General features: G+C 43.9%; 1 protein-coding gene across 3 annotated transcripts in view; it reads right to left on the bottom strand.

Annotated features, from left to right (window-relative positions):
- pals2b (protein associated with LIN7 2, MAGUK p55 family member b) overlaps positions 1-22,728 on the bottom strand; it is an 87,598-nt gene that overhangs the window by 41,395 nt on the left and 23,475 nt on the right. For 2 of the 3 annotated variants that reach the window (XM_065017929.1, XM_065017927.1), the window contains exons 2-3: positions 2,341-2,409; positions 763-799 (exon numbers count right to left, since the gene is read on the bottom strand). In XM_065017929.1, coding sequence (XP_064874001.1) covers positions 763-772 — 10 coding nt within the window. In that variant the 5' untranslated portion in view covers positions 773-799; positions 2,341-2,409. The remainder of the gene's footprint in view (positions 1-762; positions 800-2,340; positions 2,410-22,728) is intronic. The other variant, XM_065017928.1, reaches the window with a different exon arrangement.

The following is a 22,728-nucleotide window of genomic DNA, read 5'->3' on the forward strand; positions in this document are numbered from 1 at the left end:
TAGCAACTTATCTTGGCTCCTTGCTGCACTCACGTAACAGGTAGTCAGCCTGCCACGCAGTCTCCACGTGGAGTGCAATGTAATCGGCCATAATCGGTGTCCAAAAATGCCAATTACCGATTGTTAAGAAAACTTGAAATCAGCCCTAATTAATCGGTCAACCTCTAGTGTAAACTTCTGACCCACTGGGAATGTGATGAAAGAAATAAAAGCTGAAATAAATCATTCTCTCTACTATTATTCTGACATTTCACATTCTTAAAATAAAGTGGTGATCCTAACTGACCTAAGACAGGGAATTTTTACTAGGATTAAATGTCAGGAATTGTGAAACTGAGTTTAAATGTATTTGGCTAAGGTGTTTGTAAACTTCCGACTTCAACTGTATATGCACTCAATTTAATTCCACTTTTTAAAAAAACGTCACGGTGTATGACTTAACTATACCCTTTCCACCCCAACATGTTTTTAAATAAACAAATCAAAGCACATAGACTAAAGATAGCGCCCTGAAGAATATCAGGTGAGCAAAGCATCATGGGATGGGATGAAAAGCAGTTGATCAGAAAAAGGGGGGCATTAAACTGAAGGCTCCAGGGTTTGGATGTTTATGTGTTTATGACAGGTTAAACAATATGGAACAGTGATGAGGTAACATTAGCCAGCGTTCTCACAATAGCATTACACCAATGTTAAAACAGCATTATATTAGCGTTATACAGGTGTTTAAGGGCTGTAGATACAGGGGATGTCTTCCTCTACCTGTGATCATGGTTGTGACTGGGTTGTCAGGGTGGAACTGTAAAGACAAGGCTACAGTCAGATAGTGGTAGTAGCCTGGGGCAACACAAGGCCACAGTCAGATAGTGGTAGTAGCCTGGGGCAACACAAGGCTACATTCAGACAGTGGTAGTAGCCAGGGGCAACACAAGGCTACAGTCAGATAGTGGTAGTAGCCTGGGGCAACACAAGGCTACATTCAGACAGTGGTAGTAGCCTGGGGCAACACACGGCTACAGTCAGATAGTGGTAGTAGCCAGGGGCAACACAACGATACAGTCAGATAGTGGTAGTAGCCTGGGGCAACACAAGGCTACATTCAGACAGTGGTAGTAGCCAGGGGCAATACAAGGCTACAGTCAGATAGTGGTAGTAGCCTGGGGCAACACAAGGCTACAGTCAGATAGTGGTAGTAGCCAGGGGCAATACAAGGCTACAGTCAGATAGTGGTAGTAGCCAGGGGCAACACAAGGCTACAGTCAGATAGTGGTAGTAGCCAGGGGCAACACAACGCTACAGTCAGATAGTGGTAGTAGCCAGGGGCAACACAAGGCTACAGTCAGATAGTGGTAGTAGCCAGGGGCAACACAAGGCTACATTCAGATAGTGGTAGTAGCCAGGGGCAACACAACGCTACAGTCAGATAGAGGTAGTAGCCAGGGGCAACACAGCGCTACAGTCAGATAGTGGTAGTAGCCTGGGGCAACACAAGGCTACATTCAGACAGTGGTAGTAGCCAGGGGCAACACAACGCTACAGTCAGATAGTGGTAGTAGCCTGGGGCAACACAAGGCTACATTCAGACAGTGGTAGTAGCCAGGGGCAACACAACGCTACAGTCAGATAGTGGTAGTAGCCTGGGGCAACACAAGGCTACATTCAGACAGTGGTAGTAGCCAGGGGCAACACAAGGCTACATTCAGACAGTGGTAGTAGCCTGGGGCAACACAAGGCTACATTCAGACAGTGGTAGTAGCCTGGGGCAACACAAGGCTACATTCAGACAGTGGTAGTAGCCAGGGGCAACACAAGGCTACATTCAGACAGTGGTAGTAGCCTGGGGCAACACAAGGCTACATTCAGACAGTGGTAGTAGCCAGGGGCAACACAAGGCTACATTCAGACAGTGGTAGTAGCCTGGGGCAACACCACTCTGCTTTGATAACATCAGTCTAGACCAGGGAGAGAGAAGAGTCATGGACAAGCCTTAAGATCGGCTTAACACTCCTGGCACATTCCGTACATTACACCCACACAAACGCTTGTTTATATACAAACAGACATACTTCTCTCTCACTCTGTTTCAAACACACACACACACACACACACACACACACACACACACACACACACACAGAGATGCTTATAAACATTGGAAAGTGCATTAAAATAAACGTACATTTAAAACACACCCACACAAACCATATAGCCTAAACAGAGACACACAATCCCAAATACTTGCAGTACAACTATACATAACCCTTAGACAACAGATAATACACTCTCAGGACCTATAACGACACCTGTAGGGATAAACAAGAGGACACGTGGTGATCTTACCTGTGTCTGACTGTTAACCCCAATCCTCCCTGCTCTTCTACAATCTACTCATCCGTCAACCCTAGAGACCTAGGAGAGAGAGAGAGATAAGGGGAGAGAGAGATAAGGGGAGAGAAAGAGGGTAGGGGAAAGAGACAGAGTGAGGGGGAGGAAAGAGGGCGAGATCGAGGGGAAAGAGAAAGCGAGGGGGAAAGAGAGAGAGAGAGAGAGAGAGAGAGAGAGAGAGAGAGAGAGAGAGAGAGAGAGAGAGAACACTCATCAGACAATGTTTATGACCAGGAGTTTACACAATCTGTATCTCACACTCGCTCTGACGGGTCATCTTGTTCTTGTCCCGAGAAGGACAGACTATGACAGGGTTCCCAGGCACTGATGGGGGCCATTGTTCCTCCAGCACAACACCGATGAAGGCCATTGTTTCTCCAGCACAACACCGATGAAGGCCATTGTTTCTCCGGCACAACACTGATGGGGGCAATTGTTCCTCCTGCACAACACTGATGGGGGCCATTGTTCCTCCTGCACAACACTGATAGGGGCCATTGTTCCTCCAGCACAACACTGATGGAGGCCATTGTTCCTCCAGAACAACACTGATAGGTGCCATTGTTCCTCCAGCACAACACTGATGGGGGCCATTGTTCCTCCAGCACAACACTGATGGGGGCCATTGTTCCTCCGGCACAACACTAATGGGGGCCATTGTTCCTCCAGAACAACACTGATGGGGGCCATTGTTCCTCCGGCACAACACTGATGGGGGCCATTGTTCCTCCAGTACAACACTGATGGGGGCCATTGTTCCTCCAGAACAACACTGATGGGGGCCATTGTTCCTCCAGAACAACACTGATGGGGGCCATTGTTCCTCCAGCACAACACTGATGGGGGCCATTGTTCCTCCAGAACAACACTGATGGGGGCCATTGTTCCTCCAGAACAACACTGATGGGGGCCATTGTTCCTCCAGCACAACACTGATGGAGGCCATTGTTCCTCCAGAACAACACTGATGGGGGCCATTGTTCCTCCAGCACAACACTGATGGGGGCCATTGTTCCTCCAGAACAACACTGATGGGGGCCATTGTTCCTCCAGCACAACACTGATGGGGGCCATTGTTCCTCCAGAACAACACTGATGGGAGCCATTGATCCTCCAGCACAATACTGATGGGGCCATTGTTCCTCCGGCACAACACTGATGGGGGCCATTGTTCCTCCAGCACAACACTGATGGGGGCCATTGTTCCTCCAGCACAACACTGATGGAGGCCATTGTTCCTCCAGAACAACACTGATGGGGCCATTGTGTCCACAGACCCTCAGTACGTCGCTTAAGTCATCATCCTGTGCCATATAGTCCCAGACAGCATAAATGTCATTCAATCCAAGTGTCATTGTCCACTATTATGTGAGAACAACAGGGAAGGTTAGGTAATGCATTTAGCCCAACCTTGAGTATTTTCTCTCTCCATTTCTCTTCTTCCATTCCTGTTCTCGTTCATCCTCCCTTCCCTCTAACCTCTTCCCTCCATCCCAGGTCCAATGACAGAGTGGTAAACAGTAGCTTTTTTAATAAACACTACAGGTCACTCAGCAGCATTAAGCTCTGAATAACTCTAATGAAATGAGATGGGTTAGCAGAAATGTTTTGATTACAGCTAGCAAAAATAACCGCCCACTGCTTTGGTTTTAGCCATGGCAACAGGTCTTGCTTTGGTTTTAGCCATGGCAACAGGTCTTGCTCCTTAATCTGAGATTAGGTTAACTTTTTAAGGTTTTCCAAAAATCATGGTTGGAGGATTCCCGGATTTCCTGCTTTGTTCATCTTGATTCCAGCAATATGATCACACATGTACGGCCACCATAGAATTACGGTAAACATAATCTTAGTCTGTGTCCCAAACGGCACCCTATTCTCTATATACAATACTACTTTGTACAAAAAGTAGAACTCTATAGGAAGAAAGTAGTGCACTATACAAAGAATAGGGTGCAATTTGGGGCACATGCTTTTAAGGTCCATTGTGTCAGAGTGCACTCTGGGTCGTTCGTAAATTCAGAGCGTTGTCAGATTGCCGGTTCATAAATTTGAAGCGTTTCGCTCTCGAAGCGTTCAGAGCACACAATGGACTCTCTGGCTGAGGAGTAGGGTTGATCTGAGCATTCTGACCTCACAACAACAGTCAAGCACCCAAGCTAATGGACTAACGTTGGCTAGCTTGCTACTTCCAGACACAAATGAGAGAATACCCCACTGGCCATTTTATTCGTCCTAGCAGAGCTGGTTAGGCTGTTTTCATGTTATCCAGAGCATTGGTGACTGTATCTGTGCTGCTGGCAACAATTGACACCGGTCATTTTACTGACACCGGTCATATTCAACAGGTGTTGAGTGTTCGTAAATTCATCAGTTATTCTGCGCTGTGGCACAGTCAGACGAGAATGCTCTGAAATCGGAGTAAATAGCCAGAGAGAATTTACGAACACACCCACAGACTCTGACTGGCAATGCAAACAGATCACAGGATATTACAGACCAGTTCATTTCATCCCCACTTCCTGGGCACCGGTTTAAATGGCCAGCACTTTATTACACCACCTCCCTCCTTCGTATCAACTTTTCTCTCCATTGGATCTGCTCATTGCGTGGCCCATCCATCACGTTAGTGCTAATTGGCCCATTACAGCAAAGAGAGAGAGAGCGAGAGAGACGTGCCAAATGTTTGACCATATAAGAGACATATAGCCTATGCATGGTCCATATCATCAGGTATGCTATTAGCAATAAGCATTATCACCCGTAGCCCATCTGATGCAGCATAGTGGCTGTAAATAAATAGGCTGAAGCCATACTATTGGGCTAATCATTAGCTAGATCCCCAATGTAGTCTTTTAACTAGTTAGCATCCTAATGAAGAATTTTATGTCCCATAAACACACTGAATATAATGTAGGCCTTCCTGTTAGGGTAACTTGAGGTAATTCGCCATTTGGGGTAGCATGCCCCTGCCTGTACTTCTCACAGAAACCACTTCTACACCATTCTCCCCCCCAACACTTTCCCTGATTGCCACTACTCACCCAAAATTGTACGTCACTCCCCCCCAAAAATGTTGAGGTAGGGTAGCATTTTACCCCAAGTTACTCTACAATTGACCCGTGTTGCATTTAGCCCCATTCTCCCCTATGCACTCATGGTGAATTGCTGAACAATAACATGCTTAACCATGAAGCTGCTAAAACTCTAGGTTTAAAATGGTACATTTTGAACACACAGTATTTAGGAGTTGAGAAATAAAGTAGGAAGAGAAAACTGGGATTGTCCTCTTTTTAACAAAGGCGATTAAAACTGCTGTTTTAAGCATTATTGCAAAAATGGTTGTGCATTTGCTTGTAAGAGTGCAAGTTTCCCTCCCTTTGGCACTCAACTTGAATGCGCCTCGAGAGGAATATTTCTCACATAGAACACACAACAAGCCGACTAGGTAAATAGATAAACTATTCTACTATGGGGGTGTCAAATGTTTCTATTCATTACTTGTTTGTTTGCAGAGGAAAAGTAAATGTGTGTCACGTGTGCACCCTTTCCGGCCTCACCATCGTTACTTGCACCTGCGCGTCATCAAACTCATCTGGACTCCATCACTTCCCTGATTACCTGCCCTATATATGTCACTCCCTTTAGTTCCTTCCCCAGGCATTATTGTTTCAGTTTCATGTCTGTTCGTTGTTCATGTTTCTTGTTTTGTATCATGTTCCATTTATTTTATTAACACTCCCTCCCTGAACTTGCTTCCCGACTGTCAGCGCACATCGTTTCAGAATGACGGCTCACGCAGCTACAGCCAGCTCGTCGGGCTTTCATGCCTTCACCGGATCGTCAGGCTCCCCTGCTTCCACTGGATCGCCAGGCTCCCCTGCTTCCACTGGATCGTCAGGCTCCCCTGCTTCCACTGGATCGTCAGGCTCCCCTGCTTCCACTGGATCGCCAGGCTCCCCTGCTTCCATTGGATCGTCAGGCTCCCCTGCTTCCACTGGATTGTCAGGCTTCCCTGCTTCCACTGGCTCGTCAGGCTCCCCTGCTTCCACTGGCTCGTCAGGCTCCCCTGCTTCCACTGGCTCGTCAGGCTCCCCTGCTTCCACTGGATCGTCAGGCTCCCCTGCTTCCACTGGATCGTCAGGCTCCCCTGCTTCCACTGGATCGTCAGGCTCCCCTGCTTCCACTGGCTCGTCAGGCTCCCCTGCTTCCACTGGATCGTCAGGCTCCCCTGCTTCCACTGGATCGTCAGGCTCCCCTGCTTCCACTGGATCGTCAGGCTCCCCTGCTTCCACTGGATCGTCAGGCTCCCCTGCTTCCACTGGCTCGTCTGGCTCGCCTGCTTCCACTGGCTCGTCAGGCTCGTCTGCTTCCACTGGCTCGTCAGGCTCGTCTGCTTCCACTGGATCGTCAGGCTCCCCTGCTTCCACTGGCTCGTCTGGCTCGTCTGCTTCCACTGGCTCGTCAGGCTCGTCTGCTTCCACTGGCTCGTCAGGCTCGTCTGCTTCCACTGGCTTGTCGGGCTCCCCTGCTTCCACTGGCTCATCGGGCTTTCATGCCTTCACCGGCTCGTCAGGCTCCCCTGCTTCCACTGGCTCATCAAGGCTCCCCTGCTTCCACTGGCTCCCCTGCTTCCACTGGCGCGTCAGGCTCCCCTGCTTCCACTGGCTCGTTGGGCTTCCATGCCTTCACCGGCTCTCCTGCTTCCACTGGCTCGTCAGGCTCCCCTGCTTCCACTGGCTCGTCAGGCTCCCCTGCTTCCACCGGCTCGTCAGGCTCCCCTGCTTCCACCGGCTCGTCAGGCTCCCCTGCTTCCACCGGCTCGTCAGGCTCCCCTGCTTCCACTGGCTCGTCTGGCTCATCTGCCTCAGCCGGTCTGACAGGTTTCCGCGCTCCAGCTGGCAACAGGTTCCCACGCATCAGAAGGGTTGACCAGTCCACTATGGATCCCCGGGATCGTCATTTTGGTTGGCGTCCTGCGGCTGGAGCCGTGCGCCAGGGAGGGGGTACTGTCACATGTGCCCCCTCACCGGCCTCTAGGTCACCAGGCTGGTCGTTATGACGCACACCTGTCACCATTGTTACGCGCACCGTCATCAAACTCATCTGGACTCCATCACTTCCCTGATTACCTGCCCTATATATGTCACTCCCTTTAGTTCCTTCCCCAGGCATTATTGTTTCAGTTTCATGTCTGTTCGTTGTTCATGTTTCTTGTTTTGTATCATGTTCCCTTTATTTTATTAACACTCCCTCCCTGAACTTGCTTTCCGACTGTCAGTGCACATTGTTACAATGTGGACTGTTCTAGCATCTTCAAAGAGCGTTTCATATTTTTGGGGCGTGGCAGCAATGATTTTGCCGTGGCACAACGCCACAGTTAAATTAGTGCAGCGAAAACACTGCCACAGTGTGCCACCACAGCAGCAAGATGTGTGACCTGTTGCCACAAGAAAATGGCAACCAGCACAAACACCATTGTAAATATAACCTATATTTATCAGTTTATTTATTTTCTCGTTGTTACATCACTTTTTAAATAGCAGTGACATAACATTTGAAATGTCTATATTAGGGATGAAACGACTACTGGTTTCACGAAAAACCATAGTAAAATCCCGAAGGTTACTATTACCGTTTCAAATTGTAATTATAATTAAAACCGTGTTTGATTACCACGGTTTGAAAAACTCACGGTAAATATTGCCCAGCATCAACCAAAGTTGGCAACAGTCTGACACAGGCGCATGTGAAAACATGATGGAAGGTAGTGACAGCGCTCTTGATATCTTTCAGTATTTTGGTGGAGGAAAACCTAATCGAATATGGTCACCCTGTCTGCAGAACATGTAAAAAACGAATCGTTGTGAAAGATTGGCAACACTTCAAATCTCTTGAATCATCTTCGTGACCACCACCCACTACTTTATAGCGACTGCAAGGTAAGTTAACTTTTAGCTCAATGCATGATGTGGGGACTTCGGAATGGGGGGAAATGTCCTGGTTTGTCTGTAACTTGCTAATAGCTTGTCTATAATGTAAACTGAAGCTTTCAGTGTTACCTACTCTTGTAAAAACACAACACGTTGTTCTGCTGTTGTATGCGTCGTGTGTCTGCAGACTCTATTCACCCATTGCACACGATAACACCTTACGTAGTTTAGTCACCAACCAACATATTTTTTTTGTTAATTTAAAATCCGACAGTCGTCGACTTGGTTGTGTGTTCCAACAGAAGAAACACTATAGACTCCTATACAAGACCCCTGTATTTATGTTAATTGTTGGGCTCATTGCAATTACTATCACTGTCTTCTTAAGACTCGTTTATTTATCTCAATTGTGCACGGGGTCATTGCATATACTCAAATGCAACACAGAAGATTGACTGTGTGTGTGGTGAAAACATAGCCCACAATGTCTGCTGTGTGGATCGAACAGCCAACAGGTCGAGCAGTCATTTGAAAGAGTAAGAACATTTCAGTGAGAGAACTCAAAGGCGAAATCCATTTACGCCAAGATAATGGAATTCAATGCCCTTGACAATCAACTGTTCTCTGTTGTTGGTGATGTTGGCTTTCGCGACTGGTCGATCAATGGTACACACTACCAAGTGCGCTGTTTTTCAGATGTTGCCCTACCGGAGTTACACAGTAATAGAGTCACTGCTATTACCTTCACGACATACTATGGAACGCCACTTGGGTATTTGTGTGTCAAAAAATATACGTCTAACACTACTTGACATGTTAACCTCTTCAACCTATGGGGGCGCTATGTCATTATTGGATAAAAAAAACGTGCCCGTTTTAAGCGCAATATTTTGTCATGAAAAGATGCTCGACTATGCATATAATTGGCAGCTTTAGAAAGAAAACACTCTGACGTTTTCAAAACTGCAAAGATATTATCTGTGAGTGCCACAGAACTCATGCTACAGGCGAAACCAAGATGAAACCTCAAACAGGAAATGAGCAGAATTTTTGAGGCTCTGTTTCCCATCGTCTCCTTATATGGCTGTGAATGTCCCATGAATGAACCTAAGCTCTCTGCCGTTCGTCCAAGATGTCTGCAGCATTGTGACGTATTTGTAGGCATATCATTGGAAGATTGACCATAAGAGACTACATTTACCAGGGGTCCGCCCGGTGTCCTGTGTCGATATTATTGCGTAATCTCTAGGTCCATGCGCGTTCCATTTCTTCAGAAGAGAAAGTCAACTGCCACGATGGATTTATCGTCGATAGATATGTGAAAAACACCTTGAGGATTGATTCTAAACATCGGTCTGCCATGTTTCTGTCGATATTATGGAGTTAATTTGGAAAAAAGTTCGCGTTTTAATGACTTAATTTTCGTTTTTTTTCTTACCCAAACGTGATGGAGAAAACGGAGCGATTTGTCAACACAAATAATATTTTTGTAAAAACTGAACATTTGCAATCTAACTGAGAGTCTCCTCATTGAAAACATCTGAAGTTCTTCAAAGGTAAATTATTTTTATTTGAATGTTTTTCTGGTTTTTGTGAAAATGTTGCTTGCTGAATGTCAGGCATAATACTATGCTAGGCTATCAATAGTGTTACACAAATGCTTGTTTTGCAATGGTTGAGAAGCATATTTTTGAAAATCTGAGATGACAGTGTTGTTAACAAAAGGCTTGGATTGAGAGCAAATAGATTTATTTCATTTCATTTGCGATTTTCATGAATAGTTAACCTCTTCAACCTATGGGGGCGCTATGTCATTATTGGATAAAAAGACGTGCCCGTTTTAAGCGCAATATTTTGTCACTAAAATATGCTCGACTATGCATGGAATTGACAGCCTTGGAAACACAAAACTCTGACGTTTCCAAAACTGCAAAGATATTATCTGTGAGTGCCCCAGAACTAATGCTACAGGCGAAACCAATATGAAGTTTCATACTGGAAATGCCCCAGATTCTGAAGGCGCTGTGTTCCAATGTCTCCTTATATGGCTGTCAATGCGCCAGGAATGAGCCTGCCCTTTGTGTCGTTTCTCCAAGGTGTCTGCAGCATTGTGACGTGTTTGTAGGCATATCATTGGAAGATTGACCATAAGAGACTACATTTACCTGGTGTCCCGCCCGGTGTCCTGTGTTGAAATTATTGCGTAATCTGTAGGTCCATGCACGTTCCATTTCTTCAGAAGAGAAAGTCAACTGCCACGAAGGATTTTATCGTCGATAGATATGTGAAAAACACCTTGAGGATTGATTCTAAACATCGGTTTGCCATGTTTCTGTCGATATTATGGAGTTAATTTGGAAAAAAGTTTGCATTTTAATTACTTATTTATTTATTTTTTTACCCAAACGTGATGAACAAAACGGAGCGATTAGTCGACACAAATAATATTTTTTGTAAAAACGGAACATTTGCTATCTAACTGAGAGTCTCCTCATTGAAAACATCTGAAGTTCTTCAAAGGTAAATGATTTTATTTGTATCCTTTTCTGGTTTTTGTGAAAATGTTGCATGCTGAAAGACAGGCATAATCCTATGCTAGGCTATCAATACTGTTACACAAATGCTTGTTTAGCTATGGTTCAAAAGCATATTTTGAAAATCTGAGATGACAGTGTTGTTAACAAAAGGCTAAGCTTGAGAGCAAATAGATTAATTTCATTTCATTTGTGATTTTCATGAATAGTTAACGTTGTGTTATGCTAATGAGCTTGCGGATAGATTTACACAATCCTGGATACAGGTTTTTTTAGTAGCTAAACGTGACGCAGAAAACGGAGCGATTTGTCCTAAACAAATAATCTTTCAGGAAAAACTGAACATTTGCTATCTGAGAGTCTCCTCATTGAAAACATCCGAAGTTCTTCAAAGGTAAATGATTTTATTTGAATGCTTTTCTGGTTTTTGTGAAAATGTTGCATGCTGAATGTCAGGCATAATACTATGCTAGGCTATCAATAGTGTTACACAAATGCTTGTTTTGCAATGGTTGAGAAGCATATTTTTGAAAATCTGAGATGACAGTGTTGTTAACAAAAGGCTAAGCTTGAGAGCAAATAGATTTATTTCATTTCATTTGCGATTTTCATGAATAGTTAACGTTGCGTTATGCTAATGAGCTTGCGGATAGATTTACACAATCCTGGATACAGGTTTCTTTCGTAGCTAAACGTGACGCAGAAAACGGAGCGATTTGTCCTAAACAAATAATATTTTTGTAAAAACTGAACATTTGCTATCTAACTGAGTCTCCTCATTGAAAACATCTGAAGTTCTTCAAAGGTAAATGATTTTATTTGAATGTTTTTCTGTTTTTTGTGAAAATGTTGCCTGCTGAATGCTAACGCTAAATGCTACGCTAAATGCTACGCTAGCTATCAATACTGTTACACAAATGCTTGTTTTGCTATTGTTGAGAAGCATATTTTGAAAATCTGAGATGACAGTGTTGTTAACAAAAATCTAATCTAAATGAGAGCTAGCATATTGATTTCATTTCATTTGCGATTTTCATGAATAGTTAACCTTGCGTTATGGTAATGAGCTTGAGGCTGTATTCACGATCCCGGATCCGGGATGGCTCGTCACAACAGGTTAACTAGTTGCTCCTACCCTCTACTTTTTTGAACATTTTGTTAAAAATCGCGCAACATTTCAGCGCCCTGCTACTCATGCCAAGAATATAGTACGTTCATATGGTTAGAATGTGTGTATAGGAAACCCTCGGACGTTTTTAAAACTGGTTAAATCACGACTGTGGCTATTACATAACGTGCGTTACATCGGAAAGCGCAGGAAAACCTGATCACAGAAAATGGAAATAAATATCCTTGCGCCACTTCCAGCAATTGTTAACAGTGAGCCGAATTAGATAAGACCGAGCATTCAACTCCCACAGCATCCCCATGTAGTCGAGTATCTTGTGAATTTAATCATCTTTGATTCTTGGTTGAACCGAAAGAGGGGCACCGCTTACCTCCGGTCTCCGCCCAGATCATTCCGGAAGAGCTCTCTCCTGAAATTTTTTCCAAGACGACAGCTAATGATATATACATCGCCTACGGATGATTTTTATCGCTTATTAACGTTTACTAATACCTAAAGTAGCATTACAAACGTATTTCGAAGTGTTTTGTGAAAGTTTATCGTCTACTTTTTGAATTTTAAAAAATGACGTTACGTTGTGAAATCGCTGTTTTTTTCGTTTATCACACAGTCTACATATAACGATATCTTGGCTTTATATGGCCCGATTTAATCGAAATAAAGACCCAATAGTGTTTATGGGACATCTAGGAGTGCCAACAAAGAAGATGGTGAAAGGTAATGACTGTTTTCTATTTTATTGTGCGGTTTGTGTAACGCCGAAATGCTAATTATTTTGTTTACGTCCCCTGCTGTGCTTTTCTGTTGTAGTGTATTGGTGCATGCTATCAGATAATAGCTTCTCATGCTGTCGCCGAAAAGCATTTTAAAAATCTGACTTGTTGCCTGGATTCACAACGAGTGTAGCTTTAATTTGATACCCTGCATGTGTATTTTAATGAACTTTTGAGTTTTAACTAATACTATTAGCATTTAGCGTAGCGCATTTGCATTTCCAGAGCTCTAGTTGGGACGCAAGCGTCCCAGGTAGAGGTAACAGGTTAAATAAGCTTTTAATTTGACACGTCAAATAACAGAGTTCTATTATAGAATGTTGTGTGTTCTGAATTTGCAAGTACAAGCCAAGCGCCACCACTACTGTCAAAGCTCTACAAAAAAGTCTGTAAACAGGCAAACACAGACCACGAACGATGTGTTTACAGTACCACATTGGTAATAAAGCATTATTTGTTGGACCGCAACTTCTGGGGTAGCTAGCTAGCTTTAGCTTGGTACCTAGCTAGCACCAATACAACCAGCCTGAAAACAATGACCAGTAGAAACTGCAGTCATATTCATTATTCTTAGCAATGATTTAGGAATCCTTGTGAGTTAGTATTAGCTAGGTAGCCACTTGTTTGCCTATTGAAATTGAACTTCAGTTCATGAAAATAAATAGCTTTCCAGCTACATAACCCTGTTGCCCAAAGCTAACGTTATATGCAGTCAGCTAGCTTCATCTGGCTAATGCGGCTCAACCGGACCGGGTTATGTGTTGTGAAGCTAGCCACAATAAGGATTAGGCACAATAGTTGAATTTGCGGTTTGCCTTCAAAATAAAAGTACCTCTTTGAAAGTGATGCAAAAGGTTACAATTGGTGGAATAATGCTATATGTAGACTAGATCATGTTAAACAAGGTTTTAATGTGAAGCAATGAAACGGGGTATCAGTCTACTCGGTGACACCCACAGAACACAACTGTGAAGAGTTTACGAAATATTAGCGTTGTAGCTCTTATCGCGAGATTGTGACTGTGTGAAATCACCTCACCAGTCAGCCTATTGCGTATATTGACATTCATATTGCACTATACAGCTTTACCTAAGGATTGGGGATCAATGAAATGGGGTATCAGTCTACTCAATACCCAAGACATTTTTTCCGATGTCCTCCTCAGAGTTATCAGACTCCAAAACATCCACGCAGTATTGTTTTTCCTCGGGAATAGTGTTCAATACACATAGGTTGACAATAAATGGGGCTCAATTCACAGTTGTTTCAGAGTCCCGCAATAAGAGCTCCGACTCTAATGTTCTCTTGGTGTCACTGAGTAGACTGATACCCCATGTCATAGGTAAGGCTCTACAGTGAAATAAGTACACCCCCAATGCAATTCTAAAGTATGAGTGTGATTTCAACAGATTTCAGTCAAATTAACAAATGGTCTTTTGTTGATTTTATATAACAACATTCCAACCTCGTTTAGCATGATCTATTTAATTATGGCATAATTCTACTATTTGTATTCATTTGCATCACTGTCAATGATATACTTATTTTGAAGGCTAACCGCAAAGACCGCTATTGTGGCTAATTCTTATTGTGGCAAGCTTCACATAGATGGGTCCGACCATTAAAACTTCTTATGGCTAGGGGTACCGCTAGCGGAAATTCAAAAATATTTTTTAGAAATATGTACCTTTCATACATTCACAAGTGCAATACACCAAATTAAAGAAACTTATTGTTAATCTACTCATCGTGTCCGATTTCAAAAAGGCTTTACAGCGAAAGCACACTATATGTTTATATTAGGTCAGAGCCTAGTCACAAAAACACACTGTCATTTGCCAGCCAAAGAGAGGAGTCACAAAAAGCAGAAAGAGAAAATTAATCACTAACATTTGATGATCTTCATCAGATGGCACTCATAGGACTTCATGTTACACAATACATGTATGTTTTGTTCGATAAAGTTCATATTTATATCCAAAAATCTCAGTTTACATCGGCGCTTTATGGTCAGTAATGTGCCTCGAAAACATCTGGTGAATTTTCAGAGAGCCACATCAATTTACAGAAATACTCATAATAAACTTTGATAAAAGATACAACTATTATGTAAAGAATTATAGATATACTTCTTCTTAAGGGTACTATGGTGTTGAACGCTGAGCTGTAGTCAATGAATAGCATTCTCACATAGGTGTTCCTTTTGTCCAGGTGGGAAAGGGCAGTGTGGAGTGCAATAGAGATTGCATCATCTGTGGATCTGTTTGGGCGGTATGCAAATTGGAGTGGGTCTAGGTTTACTGGGATAATGGTGTTGATGTGAGCCATTACCAGCCTTTCAAAGCACTTCATGGCTACGGACGTGAGTGCTACGGGTCTGTAGTCTGGGGCGGCAGGGTAGCCTAGTGGTTAGAGCATTGGACTAGTAACCGAAAGGTTGCAAGTTCAAATCCCCGAGCTGACAAGGTACAAAATCTGTCATTCTGCCCCTGAACAGGCAGTTAACCCACTGTTCCTAGGCCGTAATTGAAAATAAGAATTTGTTCTTTAACTGACTTGCCTAGTAAAATAAAGGTAAGAATAAAAAATACATGTTTTTTTAGGCAGGATGCCTTTGTGTTCTTGGGCACAGGGACTATGGTGGTCTGCTTGAAGCATGTTGGTATTACAGACACAATCAGAGACATGTTGAAAATGTCAGTGAAGACACCTGCCAGTTGGTCAGCACATGCCCGGAGCACACGTCCTGATAATCCGTCTGGCCCCGCAGCCTTGTGTATGTTGACCTGTTTAAAGGTCTTACTCACGTCGGCTACGGAGAGCGTGATCATACAGTCGTACGGAACAGCTGATGCTCTCATGCATGCCTCAGTGTTGCTTGCCTAGAAGCAAGCATAGAAGTGATTTAGCTCGTCTGGTAGGCTCGTGTTACTGGGCAGCTCGCGGCTGTGCTTCCCTTTGTAGTCTAATAGTTTGCAATCCCTGCCACATCTGACGAGCGTCGGAGCCGGTGTAGTATGATTCAATCTTTGATCCAAGCTTTGCCTGTTTGATGGCTCGTCGCAGGGCATAGCGGGATTTCTTGTAAGCTTCCGGGTTAGAGTCCCGCACCTTGAAAGCGGCAGCTCTATCATTGAGCTCAGTGTGAATGTTGCCTGTAATCCATGGCTTCTGGTTGAGGTATGTACGTACAGTCACTGTGGGGACGGTGTCCTCGATGCACTTATTGATAAGGCCAGTGACTGATGTGGTATATTCCTCAATGTCATCGGAACAATCCCGGAACATGTTCCAGTCTGTGATAGCAAAACAGTCCTGTAGTTTAGCATCTGCTTCATCTGACCATTTTTTTATAGACCGAGTCACTGGTGCTTCCTGCTTTAATTTTAGCTTGAAAGCAGGAATCAGGAGGATAGAGTTGTGGTCGGATTTACCAGATGGAGGGCGAGGGATAGCTTTGTATGCGTCTCTGTGTGTGGAGTACAGGTGATCTAGAATTGTTTTCCCTCTGGTTGCACATTTAACATGTTGATAGAAATTCGGTAGAACTGATTTAAGTTTCCCTGCATTAAAGTCTCCGGCCACTAGGAGTGCCGCCTCTGGGTGACTGGTTTCCTGTTTGCTTATTTCCTTATACAGCTGACTGAGTGCGGTCTTAGTGCCAGCATCTGTCTGTGGTGGTAAATAAACAGCCACGAAAAGTATAGATGAGAACTCTCTAGGCGAGTAGTGTGGCCTGCAATTTATCACAATATACTCTATTTCAGGTGAGCAAAATCTAGAGACTTCCTTAGATTTCTATTTGTTGATTTCAAAAAAGCTTTAGACTAAATTTGGCATGAGGGCCTGCTATACAACTTGATAAAAGTGGTGTTGGTGGAAAAACATAAGATACTATAAAATCCATGTACAGAAACAACAAGTGTGCGGTCAAAAATGGCAAAAACACACACACATTTCTTTCCACAGGGCGGGGGGGGGGGGGGGGTGAGACAGGGATGCAGGTTAAGCCCCACCTTCTTCAACATATATATCAACGAATTGGCAAGGGCACTAAAACAGTCTGCAGCACCCGGCCTCACCCTATGAAAATCTAAAGTCAAATGTCTACTGTTTGCTGATGATCTGGTGCTTCTGTCACCACCCAAGGAGGGTCTACAGCAGCCCCTAGATCTTCTGCACAGATTCTGTCAGACCTGGGCCCTGACAGTAAATCTCAGTAACACAAAAATAATGGTGTTACAAAAAAGGTCCAGTTGCCAGGACCACAAATACAAATTCCATCTAGACACCGTTGCCCTACTAGAACACACAAAATACTATACATACCTCGGCCTAAACATCAGCGCCACAGGTAAATTCCACAAGGCTGTGAACCATCTGAGAGGCAAGAAGGGCCTTCTATTCCATCAAAAGGAACATAAATTTCGAGAGACCAATTTTGATCTGGCAAAAAATACTTGAATCAGTTATAGAACCCATTGGCCTTTATGGTTGTGAGGTCTGGGGTCCGTTCGCCAACCAAGAATTCACAAAATGGGACAAACACGAAATTGAGAATTCTGAATTCTGCCAAAATATCCTCAGTGTACAACGTAAAACATAAAATAATGCATGCAGAGCAGAATTAAGCCGATACCCCCTATTATCAAAATCCAGAAAAGATACGTTCAATTCTACAACCACCTAAAAGGAAGCGATTCCCAAACCTTCCATATCAAAGCCATCACCTACAGAGAGATGAACCTGGAGAAGAGACCCCTAAGAAAGCTGGTCCTGGGGCTCTGTTCACAAACACAAGCAGACCCCACAGAGCCCCAGGACAGCAACACAATTAGACCCAACTAAATCATGAGAAAACAAAAAGATATTTACTTGACACATTGGAAAGAATTTACAAAAAAAACTGAGCAAACTAGAAGACTATTTGGCCCTGAACAGAGAGTACACAGCGGCAGAATACCTGACCACTGTGACTGACCTAAAGTTAAGGAAAGCTTTGACTATGTACAGACTCAGTGAGCATAACCTTGTATTGAGAGAGGCCGTCGTAGGCAGACCTGGCTCTCAAGAGAAGACAGGCTATGTGCACACTACCCACAAAATAAGGTGGAAACTGAGCTGCAATTCCTAACCTCCTGCCCAATGTATGACCATATCAGAAACACATATTTCCCTCAGATTACACAGACCCACAAATCATTTGAAAACGAATCCAATTTTTTAAAAATTGGGAGAAATTCCACAGTGTTCCATCACAGCAGCAAGATTTGTGACCTGTTGCCGCAAGAAGAGGGCAACCAGTGAAGAACAAACACCATTGTAAATATAACCCATATTTATGTCTATTTATTTTCCATTTTGTACCTTTCTATTTTTTTGCACATCATTACAACACTGTATATAGACATAATATGACATTTGAAATGTCTTTATTCTTTTGGAACTTATGTGAGTGAAATGTATACTGTTAATTATTTATTTCACTTTTTTTTCTATTTCACTTGCTTTGGCAATGTAAACATATGCTTTCCATGCCGGTAAAGCCCCTTAAATTGAATTCGAATGGAATTGAGACAGACAGACAGACAGACAGACGGGGGGCTTACTGGCCAGTTTCATGAAGCAATGCAGATCACAAACAGGCACTGGCATGCTGATTGGGAGTGAAATATATCCCCTGGAAGAATGTTAATGGCAGCAAAGCCACTTTGGAAATTATTCCTCATCAAATCATCTGTACCACTGGGCTCCTCCAGGGTCTGTTTTTCTACAGCCGAGGTAAAGGAGAGGAAGAGGGAGAGGAGGGAGAGGAGGAAGAGGAAACAGGGAGAGAAAGGACACTTAAAGAAGTGGAGAAAAGAGAGAGTAAGGGAATGTGAGAGAGAGGACACAAATAAATGGGGAGGAGAGAGAGGAAACTTAATGAACTGGACAGGAGAGAGAAGAAGGAGAGAGGAAACTTAATGAACTGGACTGGAGAGAGAAGAAGGAGAGAGGAAACTTAAAGAACTTGACAGGAGAGAGAAGGAGGAGAGAGAGGACACTTAACGAAGTGGACAGGAGAGAGAAGGAGAGAAGAAACTTAAAGAACTGGACAGGAGAGAGAAGAAGGAGAGAGGAAACTTAATGAACTTGACAGGAGAGAGAAGAAGGAGAGAGGAAACTTAAAGAACTTGACAGGAGAGAGAAGAAGGAGAGATGACACTTAAAGAAGTGGACAGGAGAGAGGAGGAGGAGAGAGAGGACACTTAACGAAGTGGACAGGAGAGAGAAGAAGGAGAAAGGACACTTAAAGAAGTGGACAGGAGAGAGGAGGAGGAGAGAGAGGACACTTAACGAAGTGGACAGGAGAGAGAAGAAGGAGAGAGGAAACTTAAAGAACTTGACAGGAGAGAGAAGGAGGAGAGAGAGGACACTTAACGAAGTGGACAGGAGAGAGAAGGAGAGAAGAAACTTAAAGAACTGGACAGGAGAGAGAAGAAGGAGAGAGGAAACTTAATGAACTTGACAGGAGAGAGAAGAAGGAGAGAGGAAACTTAAAGAACTTGACAGGAGAGAGAAGAAGGAGAGATGACACTTAAAGAAGTGGACAGGAGAGAGGAGGAGGAGAGAGAGGACACTTAACGAAGTGGACAGGAGAGAGAAGAAGGAGAAAGGACACTTAAAGAAGTGGACAGGAGAGAGGAGGAGGAGAGAGAGGACACTTAACGAAGTGGACAGGAGAGAGAAGAAGGAGAGAGGACACTTAAAGAAGTGGACAGGAGGGAGGAGGAGAGGGGACACTTGAAGAAGTGGAGAGGACACTTAAAGAAGTGGCCAGGAGAGAGAAGGAGGAGAGAGAGGACACTTAAAGAAGTGGACAGGAGAGAGAAGAAGGAGAGAGGACACTTAAAGAAGTGGACAGGAGGGAGGAGGAGAGAGGGGACACTTGAAGAAGTGGAGAGGACACTTGAAGAAGTGGAGAGAAAAGAGAAGACGAGGAGATGACAAAGAAGTGGAAGGGAAAGAGAGAGAATGAGAAGAGGAAGAGTAGACAAAGAAGTGGAGAGGTGAGAGAGATGGCAAAAGTTTTTAGAGGAGAGGAGATGAAAGGGCACAGAGTAAGATCTTAGAGGAGGAGACGAGATGAGGAGGTGACACTAAGGTCTTAAGAGAGGAGAGGAGTGAACTAGTTAAGAGGATAGGAGAGGAGTGAACTAGTTAAGAGGATAGGAGAGGAAATGAGTGTACTAGTTGAGAGGATAAAAGAGCAGAGGAAATGAGTGAACTGGTTGAGAGGATAGAAGAGGAGAGGAAAGGAGTGAACTGGTTGAGAGGAAAGGAGTGAACTGGTAGAGAGGATAGGAGAGGAAAGGAGTGAACTGGTTGAGAGGATAGGAGAGGAGAGGAAAGGAGTGAACTGGTTAAGAGGATAAAAGAGGAGAGGAAAGGAGTGAACTGGTTGAGAGGATAGAAGAGGAGAGGAAAGGAGTGAACTGGTTAAGAGGATAGAAGAGGACAGGAAAGGAGTGAACTGGTTGAGAGGATAGAAGAGCAGAGGTAAGGAGTGAACTGGTTGAGAGGATAGAAGAGGAGAGGAAATGAGTGAACTGATTGAGAGGATAGAAGAGCAGAGGAAAGGAGTGAACTGGTTGGGAGGATAGAAGAGGAGAGGAAAGGAGTGAACTGGCTGAGAGGATAGAAGAGCAGAGGAAAGGAGTGAACTGGTTGATAGGAAAGGAAAGGAGTGAACTGGTTGAGAGGATAGAAGAGGAGAGGAAAGGAGTGAACTGGTTGAGAGGATAGAAGAGCAGAGGAAAGGAGTGAACTGGTTGAGAGGAGAGGAAAGGAGTCAACTGGTTGAGAGGATAGGAGAGGAGAGGAAAGGAGTGAATTGGTTGAGAGGATAGGAGAGGAGAGGAAAGGAGTGAACTGGTTAACCTCTTGCCTCTACCCTCTACTTTTTTGAACATTCTGTTAATCGCGCAACATTTCAGCGCCCTGCTACTCATGCCAGGAATATAGTATATGCATTTGCTTAGTCTGTATGGATAGAAAACACTCAGACGTTTATAAAACTGGTTAAATCACTGCTGTGGCTTTACCAGAACGGCATTTACATCGAAAAGCACAGGAAAAACTGATCACTGAAAATGGAAAAATATATTGCTGCGCTACTTGAACCCATTGATAAAGGTGAACCACAATTAATTGACTGAGGTTGCAGTACCTACAGCTTCCACACGGTGTCTAGAGTCTTGTCATTTGCCTACGAGTTTTTTCTTGGTCAAACACATGCAAGGCAGCGCATTTCTTCAGGTCTAGGACCGGATATTTTGGTTGAGTTTCTAGCCGGACATTTTTCCAGACGGACAGCTAATGATTTTTACATCGCCTCCTGATGAATTTTATCGCTTATTAACGTTTACTAATACCTAAAGTTGCATTACAAAAGTATTTCGAAGTGTTTTGTGAACGTTTATCGTCGACTTTTTGAATTTTAAAAAATGACGTTACGTTTTGAAACGCTGTTTTTTTCGTTTATCACACAGTCTACATATAACGATATCTAGGCTTTATATGGACCGATTTAATCGAAATAAAGACCCAATAGTGTTTATGGGACATCTAGGAGTGCCAACAAAGAAGATGGTGAAAGGTAATGAATGTTTTCTATTTTATTGTGCGGTTTGTGTAGCGCCGAAAATATGCTAATTATTTTGTTTACATCCCCTGCGGGTCTTTTGTGTTGTAGTGTATTGTTACATGCTATCAGATAATAGCTTCTCATGCTTTCGCCGAAAAGCATTTTAAAAATCTGACTTGTTGCCTGGATTCACAATGAGTGTAGCTTTAATTCGATACCCTGCATGTGTATTTTAATGAACGTTTGAGTTTTAACTAATACTATTAGCATTTAGCGTAGTGCATTTGCATTTCCAGAGCTCTAGTTGGGACGCAAGCGTCCCGAGTAGAAGCAAGAGATTAAGAGGATAGAAGAGGAGAGGAAAGGAGTGAACTGGTTGAGAGGATAGAAGAGGAGAGGAAAGGAGTGAACTGGTTGAGAGGATAGGAGAGGAGAGGAAAGGAGTGAACTGGTTGAGAGGATTGGCGAGGAGAGGAAAGGAGTGAACTGGTTGAGAGGATAGGAAATGAGTGAACTGGTTGAGAGGATAGGCAAGGAGAGGAAAGGAGTGAACTGGTTGAGAGGATAGGCGAGGAGAGGAAAGGAGTGAACTGGTTGAGAGGATAGGCGAGGAGAGGAAAGGAGTGAACTGGTTGAGAGGATAGGAGAGGAAAGGAGTGAACTGGTTGAGATGATAGGCGAGGAGAGGAAAGGAGTGAACTGGTTGAGAGGATAGAAGAGGAGAGGAAATGAGTGAACTGATTGAGAGGATAGAAGAGCAGAGGAAAGGAGTGAACTGGTTGGGAGGATAGAAGAGGCGAGGAAAAGAGTGAACTGGTTGAGAGGATAGAAGAGCAGAGGAAAGGAGTGAACTGGTTGAGAGGAGAGGAAAGGAGTGAACTGGTTGAGAGGATAGGTGAGGAGAGGAAAGGAGTGAACTGGTTGAGAGGAAAGGAGTGAACTGGTTGAGAGGATAGGAGAGGAAAGGAGTGAACTGGTTGAGAGGATAGGAGAGGAGAGGAAAGGAGTGAACTGGTTAAGAGGATAAAAGAGGAGAGGAAAGGAGTGAACTGGTTGAGAGGATAGAAGAGGAGAGGAAAGGAGTGAACTGGTTAAGAGGATAGAAGAGGACAGGAAAGGAGTGAACTGGTTGAGAGGATAGAAGAGCAGAGGTAAGGAGTGAACTGGTTGAGAGGATAGAAGAGGAGAGGAAATGAGTGAACTGATTGAGAGGATAGAAGAGCAGAGGAAAGGAGTGAACTGGTTGGGAGGATAGAAGAGGAGAGGAAAGGAGTGAACTGGCTGAGAGGATAGAAGAGCAGAGGAAAGGAGTGAACTGGTTGATAGGAAAGGAAAGGAGTGAACTGGT

Source organism: Oncorhynchus nerka, linkage group LG4 (genome assembly GCF_034236695.1).
Source record: "Oncorhynchus nerka isolate Pitt River linkage group LG4, Oner_Uvic_2.0, whole genome shotgun sequence".
NCBI lineage: Eukaryota > Metazoa > Chordata > Actinopteri > Salmoniformes > Salmonidae > Oncorhynchus > Oncorhynchus nerka.